The following is a 12,653-nucleotide window of genomic DNA, read 5'->3' as shown; positions in this document are numbered from 1 at the left end:
CCTGACTACTCCCTTCATCCTATCTCTGAATCCTGTCTTTAGATCACCTTGTATCCCAACCCTTGTGCCTGCCATGAACTCTCTCAGTCTCCTTAGCAAAACTCCTACAAACCCATCTATTCCACAAACCATTCCTGCTGTAAGGTTCAATAGCCACTCTGTACATGTTCTGCAGTGTACATTACATCTGCTCATGTCTTTCTAGATCAATTTATCAGACCAGAGATTCTGTTGGTTATCTATTGTGCACAGTTATAGTACTTAATCATTATTTACATTTTGGACATTTTGTCTCCTTTTATGGGTGCCTGCATACAAGTAGGCTCATTCAAAGAGCTCCAATCAGTGTCATTTGATTAACATTTCCAGTACAACAAATGACAACTCTAATCACAATACAGAGACCTCCAACTCATCCTTCTTAACTGCAACAAAAGAAAACACTGCAGCTCTTAAAAGGAAGAAGGTATATTGAGATTACGATCTCTATTCCGAAGAAGTCCTGAAGTCTTAAATGGCCTACCTGAAAGAGGTCCTACAATGTAATCAAAGGAAAGCATCTAAAGACATATTGAGACTGTAAATGACATACAGCCCAATTCTTCCCATAATTACAGCCTGAAATCCTATGCAAGCATTACACTGGAGGTGGAGAAAAGCATACACCTGTGGCTGTGTCAGAGAAAGATGAGTCTCTGCAAGCCTCTGTGATCTAGTTAAGAAAAAGTTCCGTTCAAATAAATGAGTTATTTAGAACTGGACTACAAATCACTATCCACCAGTAACAGAAACAGGATTCAAATAGCTCCTGATACATCTCTCATCTGAAACTGGGGAAGAATAGGAAGAGTCTAATGTCTAAAGTGCTAGACAGAGACATATAGGAAGTAAACAATGAGCCAGAAAACCTGTTTCCTAGGAGGATATGCGGTTATCATTGATCAGGACATAGATACTTAGGCAGTGATTATCAACTTACTTCATATAAACCACTAAACAGGCATCAGGTTGGTAACTTTCGGTCACCAGTAACCTGGGGTGAGTTTGTTCTGGTGCCTTACATCCTGAAAGCTCTGCATCATTCTACCAGTCTGAGCCATTCAGGCCCTCTCTTTTCTTACCTTTCAGACTCACCTACTATTGTGTTCTTACCTTTCAGACTCACCTACTATTGTGTTTATGGCAACTGCTCAAATGCTCTAGTCAGGATCAGTACCCAGAGCGCTGCACATTCACATAGATGCAGCCCCTGCCTGAAAAGCTTGTAATTGAATTGCTCTTTTATCAATCCAATGAAATCATTCCTGAGTCTCAGTTCAAGTTCCAGTCATGACTTCATTCACAAATACCCTTGATGGTGGGTCTATTTTTTCACATTTATTAACTCCAGCCTGAAAGTGATCAGTTACATCACAAAGAAATTTACCATATGCATGTCTCAATTCTTGTGTTTTCTGAATTTTTCGATGAAATGAAAGCACACCCTCCGTGCATGCCTTTCCCCACAGATTGTATTATTTTAGGCAGTTTTTCATTCATTAATTTTTTGTTATAGTTTTCAGTGTCTCTTCTTCCAGTGAGCATTTGGCTCTAAATATAAAGATATACGCATATGTTGCCATTTTGTACAAACCATAAATAAGAGAGGAACGCTGGATATTATTCTCCCTTTGTCTCTTACAGTCTTTGTTTTTTACCTTCACAATTATTTGTTCTAATCTAGGGTGAACACAGAGGTATGTTATGTTTACTCCAGAGGTTATAAGATCAAGACAATATCATTGAACTTTGTTCACTGAACTATCTGTATGTTCACATATTCTCCAGTCAATCACAACTCTCTTTGGAACCTCCCACATTCACAAGATGCCCATTGGCTGCTAGACTTAAACCCTTAAGCACCAGCATCCCCTAGTGGTGCTATGTATCTCAACAGTTTGTTTCATTGCAGTATTCTTGGAGGATTGACTTTTAGTAGAAAGTACAGGCAGTGTGCCTCTTAATGCCATGTTATATTGGGGAATCTTTGCCTCTCAGCTACAAATCCTGTAGAGTACATCAAGAGTAGAAACACAGTTTTATTTTAACTGTCTTTAGCCACTGCATCTATCACACACTTATTACAAAAGACACACACATCAAAGTGCAGGGCTTATTTGTAAGACACATTAAATGAAGAGGAAAATCAATCAAATAAAAAAATGACATTTTTACCATGGAGCCTTCCTAGAGGCTTTAAAAGAAAGATAAACCCAGTGACTATTTCTAGAGCAGTATGTTCCACAGCTACTCATTTCTATTCAGCTTTTTACATAAAGATGGTTTGTGGAGAAGAAACTGTAGTAATCATAAATTTATTCATCTGTCTGCTGATTTAGTTGAGATATTTACAGACCTGGATCTGGCAAACTTGCTAGATGAGAATTCTAAATGAGAAGTATCTGCTCTACATTTCATTAATACTTCATGAAAATTCAACAATCTGTTCAGAAAACATTTTGAGTCCTGCTGTGCTCTGCTCTATGCACAAGTGTCTCTTGTTTGTGTGCATAGACTCAGTGGCAGTTTAATGCAATATTCTCCAGTCCAGCTTTGAAGTAACAGCTCTCTCTTTAGACAGACTTGAAACCAAATTGAAATCCTCTCTCCTCATTCCGCACAAAGACTGAATCACTGGCCTTGGAACAAAAGGTATTTCCTCCCCTCACCTCTGAGAGTGTACAGCCCTGAGTCTGCAATAACCCCTAATGCTGCTGCACAGGGGACAATGGATTGTTGACCAAGATAGCAGCAGGTCCATCTGCAGGGAATGGGACCTTAAAGTTAAGCACATGATTAAGTGCTGACTCTGATGAATAGGGATGAACATAAGCATGTGCGTAAATGCTTTGCTGAATCAGGGCCTCCGCAACAGAACCTCACCAATTCCATTGCAGCTGCAGCCCTCTCCAGACTCAGATTTACCCTACGTATCTTGCATGTTAAGTCCAATATGTCTGTGATGTAACCTAACTTCCTCCCTATTTAGCTATAGCCAATGTCATGTAACAGATTTTTATATCAGGTGCTTATTGGCACTGCTTATATTAGATGCATACTTCCAGTATTTGTCTGGAGTTAACTACTGGACGCTTGAGGTAGACAGAACTGAGCATATGAGATTTGATTGTAGTTATGGGGCAAATCCTGAGGTCCTTTCTCAGATTTAATTTAGTACGAGTTTGCCTGAGTAAGTACCTCAGATCAGGCCCTCTATGAGTAGGAGTGAAAACTGAGAATGAATGTGTTAAGTGAGACATGACAAACCTGACTAGCACTTCTTGTTGATATTCTGTTATTTTTGTGGTTAGGGCTCATGAGGATTTTTGTAAGGAAGTTTATTTTTGCAAGCTGTTGAGTGCTGACCATGATATGGGGTGGTTTTCATTTAAGTAAATATCTGTTAACTTTTGTTAAGGTTCTTGGACTGACAAATTGTTACTCTGGAATTTACAAGAAAAGCTGTGTAAAATTGTTTGGTTTAGACTATTCAGTGAAAGTATATGTTGTAGGTTTCAACAAATTATGGACAATTATGGTTTAGGGCAAACTAATCAGTAGCTTTTCATTTTGACAGCTGTCAGCTCTCCTGTCTCTTTTCAAAGATCTAGAAATATTCAGCAGCACTCAGACACTATTTTTTATAAAATATTACAATTCCTTACAACTTGAAGGTAGCTATTGAATATATAAGTTTGATAAATCGTTTTTTAGGTAGGTTAGCCAACTGTCTGTGCCAGTTGCATAAACTGGATGATTCTGAAAATTAAGTAACTATTGTAGTGAAAATATACATTAAAAACAGCATCGAGCATGCAGCAGCGAATATTAATCCTGCTGGTTAAATAATGGGACACACACAATAAACACATTATTTAAAATTAAAATTGTTTTTGACCAATTCTTTAAAGCCTTTTACCATTGTAGCAATCATTGCCCATATATACGGACTGCTTGAGTGTTTCAGTGATCCCTGTGGAGAACAGTATGAATATTTTTTCCAGAGCTGAGAAAAGGAAAATAGATAGCTGTAATAGAACTGCAGGAGCAGCCAACCAGTAGATTGATTCAACAGGAGAAATTCAATGTATCCCAGAAGATTTCCTAGGATTTTCTCTCCTGCTGCGTTGGGCGCAATTTGGTGTAATGAGAAACTGAGGATTTTTTGTCAGGTGTGTTAAAGCTTGTAGTGATGGCTTGAAGGTAAAAAGAAATAAAGTAAAACTGAAAACGTCTCTCTTCAGAAAATGCTTTCGGATCTAGAAAGACTAAGGGCAACTTCCTTGAGGTACAAAAGATGTCAAATTTCTCATGCAAGTAACATTTCACAAAAGACACTTTAGCTGAATGTATAAGGTGGAAAAAAACCAACCCTACTGTATTAAGTGGTTTCAACACTAGCGCATTCCCCAGAAAACAAACAGGGGGAGGTTTATGGAAAGATCCAATGAAATTGCTGTCTGTCTTACTGTAATCTTTATGCTGTGAAATATATGGAGAAATCCACTGCTGGCCTGACAGTCATTGTTAATAGGCTCAGGGGGAAAAGACAAGGGAAGATTTGTTAAGTGAATATGCAAATGGGCATTGCATTTATTTGGGGTGAAATCTGCTCCTGCGCAGAGAGCTGGTGCAATGCCTATGCCTTACTGAAGTTCCACTTAAGCCCTATTTTGAAAGGTTAAGTGGGACTTGTGTGGTCATGTGGTTTGTGCTGGCCCATTGAACAGGGATGATTTTCACCCTTAAGGAATTTGGGTGTTTCAAAGCACTCAGGCCCTCTTGTTATAACAAGTCATGGCCATTACAGATGTATGGTTTCTGCCACTCTTGCCACCCACAACTCATGCAAACCTTTTGCTTCTTATAATATGGTGGAAGCACTTCTTACAATATGGTGCTGTGATGCACCTCAAGTCCCTGTCTAAGGCTTTGTCTACAATGGAACTTAGTCAGCAAAACTTTTGTCATTCAGGAGTGTTAGCCCCTCTCTCCCCCCGAATGACAAAAGTTTTGCCAACAAAAAGCGCAGGTGTAAACAGCACTTTGTCGGCAGGAGCACTCTCCTGCTGACAAAGCTGCTGCCACTCATGGGAGGTGGACGTTTTTTGTTGGCAGGAGAGGGCTCTCTTGCCGACAATAGGCATCTACACTGTGCGCCTTTTGATGGCACAGCTGTGTTGCTAAAAGGTGTGTAGTGTAGCCAAAGCCTCAGTTATTAAGCGGTAGTATGCTAGTGGGACAGTTTCCCAAGCAAAATGCCGAACATTCTCAGTAGCCTACTGAAATCAAAGATGTGCCGGGTATGAGATAATCATGTTCGCAGCAACATGCATTGTTTTGCATGTCCATGCCCTCGACATTTCACTGCAGTCACGGAGCCTCATTGTGTGCTGCAATATCACATGATGAGGCAGGACTAAGAGAAGAAATAGATACTGTAATGGAAAACTACATTTTCAGTTTACACAGCTGTAATGCATTACACCATGCACAGGGCCAGCACAGACGGCGTAGTGTCTGCACAGGCACTTCACTTACTTGTGAACACTCACCACATTCAGAATCAAAAGACCTGGCATCAGCAGGGGAGCCACAGGCCAATGCCAGCCATGCTAGCTCCTTCCCCATCTCTCCTCCACCAGACTTCCCAGAGCTGTTGGACAGCGCTGGGACCCAATGAATCCCAAACCCTAGCCACATAAAGCAGGATCATTCATAGTACCTTCTGTTGGCTTATGAGTGTATGTCTACACTGCAGCTTGGAGTGAGCCTCCCAGACTGGGTAGACAGACCGTGTAGTGTCTACACTATGGGGGTGGAGCTAGTGCATGAAAAACAGCTGTGTGGATGTTGCAGTTGCAGTAGAGACTCCGGCTAGCCTCCTGAAGTCAGAGCCAGAGGGTCAGATGGGCATGACAGCCAGAGCTGCTGCCAGAGCCACAATGTACACATATTGCCAATGCCCTCAGAATCTCCCCCTGCATTTAGCACAAGAACCAGTGCTGGCAACCAGGGAGGGGCACAACCACCTCAGCCTCTTGATGTCAATGAAATAAATATCGGGCTATTCATTACTATTTCCTTCACACTTCATATTAATTCATTTACATTAATTCCATCACTGTCTGTAAACTCTACACACCGTACCTGACTGCCCCCCCCCACACACACACACATTCCCACCCTTAATTTCAAACACAGGAGCTCCACGGCGATAGTCTCTACCAACAAGTGATGTTTCGGTGATGGAATGATGGGTGTGATGTGCTTTTAAAAAGATCAGATGTTGACAAAGGCTACTGTGGCTAATCAGAGCTGCTGTTGTGGTTTCCATTAATATTTCACATCCTGTCCTACTGACTATCCAAGCAGAATGGATATTTTATTTCATATGCTAATCCAGAAAGCACACTGGGAAATTGAGGTTGAAGGTGTGCACGAAAGCACTTTCAGGAATAACAGTGATAAGCCTTAATTGAATGGTCTCCCTGTGGGGGGAGGGGATTCTAGCTTTAATAAACAGACCATCCCCGTAGGACAGTTGAATAAACCACTGTCATCACAGCTCTTACCTGTACGGTTTTAGAGTCCTGTTGCCATAAAGCAAGGCTTCCTCCCAACGTCTGAGATTAATACAGGCATCCATGGCACAGTCAAGCATTTTCAGCAGATAGATGTTTGTGTCTGGAAGACGATCTGCATTGTTATTTAGAAGAGCCTGGCACATTGCCAGAACCTGCTCCCACTCTGTTATTAACCTTAGTTAAGGATTCATCTTCTTCATCAAACAAAAAATACAAGTTTCAATGTTGTTAGCAAGGAATAAGAGCCACAGGGCATTAAGATAAAAGAGATCCCATTATTCCAGGCTCTGTTTCAACTCCTGAAAACATACTTAAAAAAACGTAAGTGGTACCTCAGGTAACTAAATTTTGTTTACAGTTAACAAACCATCTTCTAACGAAGGCTGCATTTTGAGTGGTAAGGAGTAAAGGAAAGGTGACACGATGAGAGGATATATTATTATTATTTTAATATATAATACTGAAGCAAAACCCAGCTACAAGTATTCTTTGGCTATTTGAAACATCATTATTTTCTTAAACACCTTTCCTAGTTGCAGTGGTTTCTTCAGTGTTCTCGTGAAATTAAAACTGAGCTTGCAGATACCCAATTTTCTTTTTATTTGAAACAGTTCCGGAGAGCAAGGTTTTGTCAGTGATCTAATTGGCTGTGTCAGAGAAGCAGCACTGCAGGTTTCATGGATAACAGAAAACATTGCAGCTCCACTGTCTGATTGTCGCTTAGGTTTAAGGATCTTGGTGAGAAATAATATTTTAATCTCCAATACAAGAAGGTTCTTTTGTATGTTGGAAAAGTGAACTGGGATTCACATTCAAATGAATGAGGCATTCACTACTGCAAACCACTCTGATCTTCATCATGTATTGAAGTTACTTAACCTACTCTCCTTTCACTTACACTGGTGTAAATCACAAATAACTTCTTGATAGTTAATAGACTTACACTAGCATAAAGCCCATGTAAAAGCAAAGAGAGAATCAGACCTAGTTTTCAGCTTTCTCATCTGTAAAATGGATACTATGGCCTTGATCCAGTAAAGCACTTAGGCATATTCTTAACTTTAGCATGTGAGCAATCCCACTGAGGTCAGATATACCAACGTATACCCTGGCAAACAAAATAATAATACTGTGCACTTATATAGCACTTTCCATCCAAGAATCTCAAAGTGCTTCACAATTTATTTAACCTCATGTAGCCTTTGATTAATTCAGAAGGCAAATTGCACATGTCACTAATGACAGGTTCTTTAGTCAGGTGGAGACATAAAGCTTTTAGAATACGCAAGTTTGGTGAGTAACATAAATATAGACGTGAAGACTTAATTTAAAACCCAAATAACCCGAAGTATTAATGCAGTTCCACAAAAAGATACATACAACATAAAGATATGTAGTGTTACCATATTCACAAACTCCTAGAGACCACTGAAAACAAATACAGGAGAAAGTAGTAAGTGGAGTACATTATGAAGGGAGGTGACAGTCCTGCTTGCATCATCTTGTCAACCCCCATGTACTCAACTAGGGTCAAGCAAACACCATTTTTATACACCTTTTCTCTCACACCCACACATGGCTGGGACAATGTTTGATCAAGACTCAACCCCTGTCCATGTGTGGTATTCCTGGAAACCATAATTAGTGTTCTAGCTGCTTACACAAAATATTTTCGTCAATACGCTTCCCAGTAGTCGTGATACATCAATGCAGTTAGCTCCCTGGTTACATATACTTATAATCCCCAAATCTACTACCTTAAACTTCTTTTTGTTCTTCTGTTGGTTTACTTATTTATCACAAGCTATATATTGCTAAATCTTATGAATGTCAAGCATTCATGCTAACCCTCAGGCCTACAGACCTCAAACCTATTGCGTAAAGCCTACTTTAAATATTAATATGTATATATTTTATGTTTCCCTACTGTCATAACAGCTTTAATGGTTTCCATTTTTACTATTTAAAGCATTTTAGTATTGCTTAGCACATAATGTATAGTTTAATCTTGCAAAACGAACTCCCCTAAGATCAGGTCAGGGGTCCCAGGTCCACACTCATGCCAATGCTGAAAAGATCAGGTTAGCACAGGCCCCAGTCCAGCAATGCACTCAAGCACTCCATGAGTACTCCCAGGATGAGGGAATGAGTTCTACCTGACCATGGAAACACTCATGCACTTAAATTTAACAACATGCCTAAGTGCTTTGCTGAATCAGGATCAATAATATTCATCTATAAGGCATGGTTACTGTGAGGTTAAATTAATTGTTTGTTAAGTGCTTTGAGACCCTTAGATGGAAAGCACTTTATTAGGGAAGAAATGTATCATTATTTTATTTGCCAACAATGATGTGGTTTATGAATACTGATTTCTTACACAAGATTCAGGAACTATATTGAAATGTTAATTAAAAAGAGTAACTATAAAACAGGTACTTTGACAAGAATTCTTATACTACGCCTGTTGAGAAAATATTAGCATAATATTAATAATGTGGTTAATTTAATATAGAATTATAGAATCCTTTATAAAAACTCTTTTAAGGGCTATATACACTCATTTCAGATACGTAGCTTAGGCCTTGCCTACACTGCCACTTTACAGCGCTGCAACTTTCTCACTTAGCGGGGTGAAACCCACCCCCTGAGCACTGCAAGTTTCAGCACTGTAAAGTGGCAGTGTAGAAAGTGCACCAGCACTGGGTAGCTACTCCCCTCATGGGGGTGGGGTTTTTTTCACCAGTGCCACGACTACACAGCCTGCTGCGGCAGCGCTTTAATGTTGCTAGTGAAGACATACCCTGAATCTTTCTCTCTCGGGCATACATCACTGTATTCTTTATGGCTGATTAAGGATAGAATAGGAACAGGAGAAAGCAAGATGATTTTCACTTGATAAAATGTTTGTAGTAAGCATAAAGCATTGACACTCCAGAGAGATCAATATCTTAGCTGATGCTCAGCATCACTCAAGATGTTTTCATGTCTCAAGATATTGTTTCATACATTCTGTAGCATCTAATATGAAAAGTCTAATATTCCAAACCTCCTGAGGCCAAATTCTGGCTGGTAAAGTGCATAATCACAAGCCAGAAAACCCGCAGTCAGCAGTTCGAGTGCAATGGAGAAAATAGCTGTCCCAACTGTAACTTAGGCTCGAGTAGCAGCCATTGTGCAGTGATCTGGGATAGAGAATTGTAATTGCAGTAATTGCCCTGTGCTCAGCTTTGACGGCTCAGTTTGTGTGCTTAATCATGAATACGGGACATTTGTTGTTGACGGCTATCTCTGTGCAGATTTGGAAGGTGCTAACTTTCCCAACCCTACATTCTAAAAACTCTTTTGTTTGTTTGAAAAGAAAGTGTAACATTTGCAGAAATTGATGGGTAAATGCCCCACTCTGCAGAGAAAGTTTCCTACTAACTATAGGTGAATGGACAATGCATCTGTCAAGCCCAGTCTTCTGATATTGCAGAAGACTAAATTTTACACTGCTGCAACACTGGGACTTGATGAGACGAGAGATGAAACATTTCAGGTGGCACATCCCTAAGAGAAAAATCAAATAAATCAACAGCTGAGATTGCTTTTTTAAGATGGTCCTGACACCTTTTGCTATGACAATTTCAGTTACATTTTTAAATACCAACATGTCAGCTCAAATTAATACTGTTGGTTAATGAAGCCAGCAAAAGGTCAGAATGGCCCACAATTTTATTTTGCATATACAATTTTGCTCCTACAATTAAATTGAGGCACATTTAATTTCACCTGCAATTGCACCCGTTTAGACACGTATACCCTGGCTGCACTTTTTAGGCATTTAAATAGTTTTAATTACACAAGCAACTAGATCAGGGGTCTGCAACCCGCGGCTCTGGGGCCGCATGCGGCTCTTCAGCCTCCTTGTTGTGGCTCCCTTCGGTCTTGACAAAAGAAAAAAAAAAGAAAAAAAAAGAATAACGGTTATTAATTTAATTTTTATTTATATATTATTTTATTTTTGTTTATTTTGTTGCACAGTTATCTTGGAGTTCGAGGTGATACTTTAACATCAAATTTTTAAAAAGTTTTTATAATTTGTCAATTAAAATATGCGTCACATCCACGTCTATAGCCCTCGCCTTTACCTGCAGGCAGCTTCTTGAGTAAGATAACCATGAATACATCCCAAAAAGAAAAATCTCAGAAGAAAATAGTGAGTTTAATTCTGCATGGACAGATTCCTTTGCCTTCACTGCCAACGACGCTGGCTTACCTGTGTGCTTGATATGTGGTGAGAAATTAGCAAACAACAAAAAATGTAACATTGAAAGACATTTTCAAAACAAGCACTCAGCATTTTCTGAAAAGTACCCAACGGAAAGTTGAGCAGAGCAAACATACTTTCAAGAAGTGGATCAACTCTCCAAACTCAACTACAGCTGCTAGTTTTGTGGCAACTCATGAGATCGGAGAATACATGAAAGAATCGTTCATAAAAATATCAGAGCATCTATTCTCGAATTCAAAAACAAACAGGAAATTATTCAGAAAATTAAAGAAATGCCTCTGGACAGGACCATTAAAATGGCAACAAACATCACCAGTAAGCAAATTGTTGACATCAATTCAGCTTAAGCATATTCAATTGCCTGTGATGAGTCAAGTGATGTAAACGATTTTGAGCAGACAGCACTGTTATGCAGATATGTGAACTCTGATGGGCCGCAGGAAGAACTGATTGAACTCATACCGCTAAAGGGCCAAACGCGGGGACAGGACATTTGTGAGGCTGTTTTGAGTTGTCTAAAAGCCAAAGGAATAAACACCACTCACCTGGTGTCAGTGTCGACTGATGGTGCACCCAGTATGAGAGGAGCACAGAAGGGCTTTGTGAATTTACTTCAAATGTCGCTGGATCGAGAGCTGATGACGTTTCACTGCATCTTGCACCAAGAAGCACTGTGCGCTCAAACATTCCCCCCTGAATGTGTGGAAGTGATGAACCTCGTTATTAAGATAGTGAACAAAATAATTGCAACGGGTTAAACCACCGACAGTTTTGTTCATAGTTAGATGAAGTCGAGCGCATATTTGGATCTCCTGCTGCACAACAGAGTTCGGTGGCTGTCAAGGGAGGCGTGCTGCTTGTCTGGAACATGTGAAAACCTTCTTGGAAAGCAAAGACCTCAGCTATCCCGAACTGGGAGACCTCGATTGGCTGGAAAAGTTTTATTTCATGGTGGATATGACAAGTCACTTAAACACGCTGAATAAAAATCTCCAGGGAAACCCTGCAGTTGCTGGAGGATGTTCTGGCGTTTGAGCGCAAGATGACAGTGTTTGCCAGAGATGTACAGATGAGAGAGTTCAAAGAAGAGAACAATCACATAAATTGTGATTATTTACACCGTGCAATTATGGCAATGCAAGCTGCATTTGGAGAAAGATTCAGCGAGTTCAGAAAGGAAAAAAACACTCTGTCCTTCCCTGTCACACCGCTGGACATCGACCCATCCCTGCTGAACATATCCGCATTCACAGGGATAAGTCAGCCCGATCTTGAAATTGAACTGGCCAACATAGCGGATAAAGACTTATGGGTTTCCAAGTTCAAAAGCCTGACAGCGGATCTCGAAGAAGTTGCCCGTCAGAAGGCCACTCTCGCTAAAGAGCACAAATGGAATGATACTGAAAACCTCCCCAAACCCGACAAACTTGTTTTTGAAACATAGAGTGCCATTCCCGACACGTATATGAACATGAAAAAGTATGCATTTGGAGTCCTGTCCATCTTTGGCTCAACATACTTGTGCGAGCAAGTTTTCTCGAGCATGAACTTCATAAAGTCCAAATATCGCTCCCGCCTCACAAATGAGAGCCTACAGTCCTGTGTGAAGATCAAAGTCACATCTTACAGCCCCGACATAGGGAAGATCAGCATCGAGCTTCAGAAACAGAAGTCACATTAAACAGGTGAGAACACTAGCATTTAATAGGCTATTATTATTCAGAAAAAAACATTTATTTCAGACCCGGAGC

At 40.1% G+C, this 12,653-nt stretch overlaps 1 protein-coding gene across 3 annotated transcripts in view; it reads right to left on the bottom strand.

The window, feature by feature from the left end:
- The window catches only part of SMYD3 (SET and MYND domain containing 3), a 631,978-nt gene that overhangs the window by 62,225 nt on the left and 557,100 nt on the right, over positions 1 to 12,653 (bottom strand). For all 3 annotated transcript variants that reach the window (XR_005596251.1, XM_039530570.1, XM_039530569.1), the window contains exon 10: positions 6,615 to 6,789. Coding sequence is in view for 2 of the 3 variants with exons in the window: in XM_039530570.1 (XP_039386504.1) it covers positions 6,615 to 6,789 (175 nt within the window). In the remaining variant the exon portion in view is untranslated. The remainder of the gene's footprint in view (positions 1 to 6,614; positions 6,790 to 12,653) is intronic.

The sequence above is a fragment of the Mauremys reevesii genome, linkage group 3, assembly GCF_016161935.1.
Source record: "Mauremys reevesii isolate NIE-2019 linkage group 3, ASM1616193v1, whole genome shotgun sequence".
Classification (NCBI taxonomy): Eukaryota; Metazoa; Chordata; order Testudines; family Geoemydidae; genus Mauremys; species Mauremys reevesii.
Note: the sequence above shows the minus strand (reverse complement) of the source record. Positions and strands in the feature narration are given on the sequence as shown.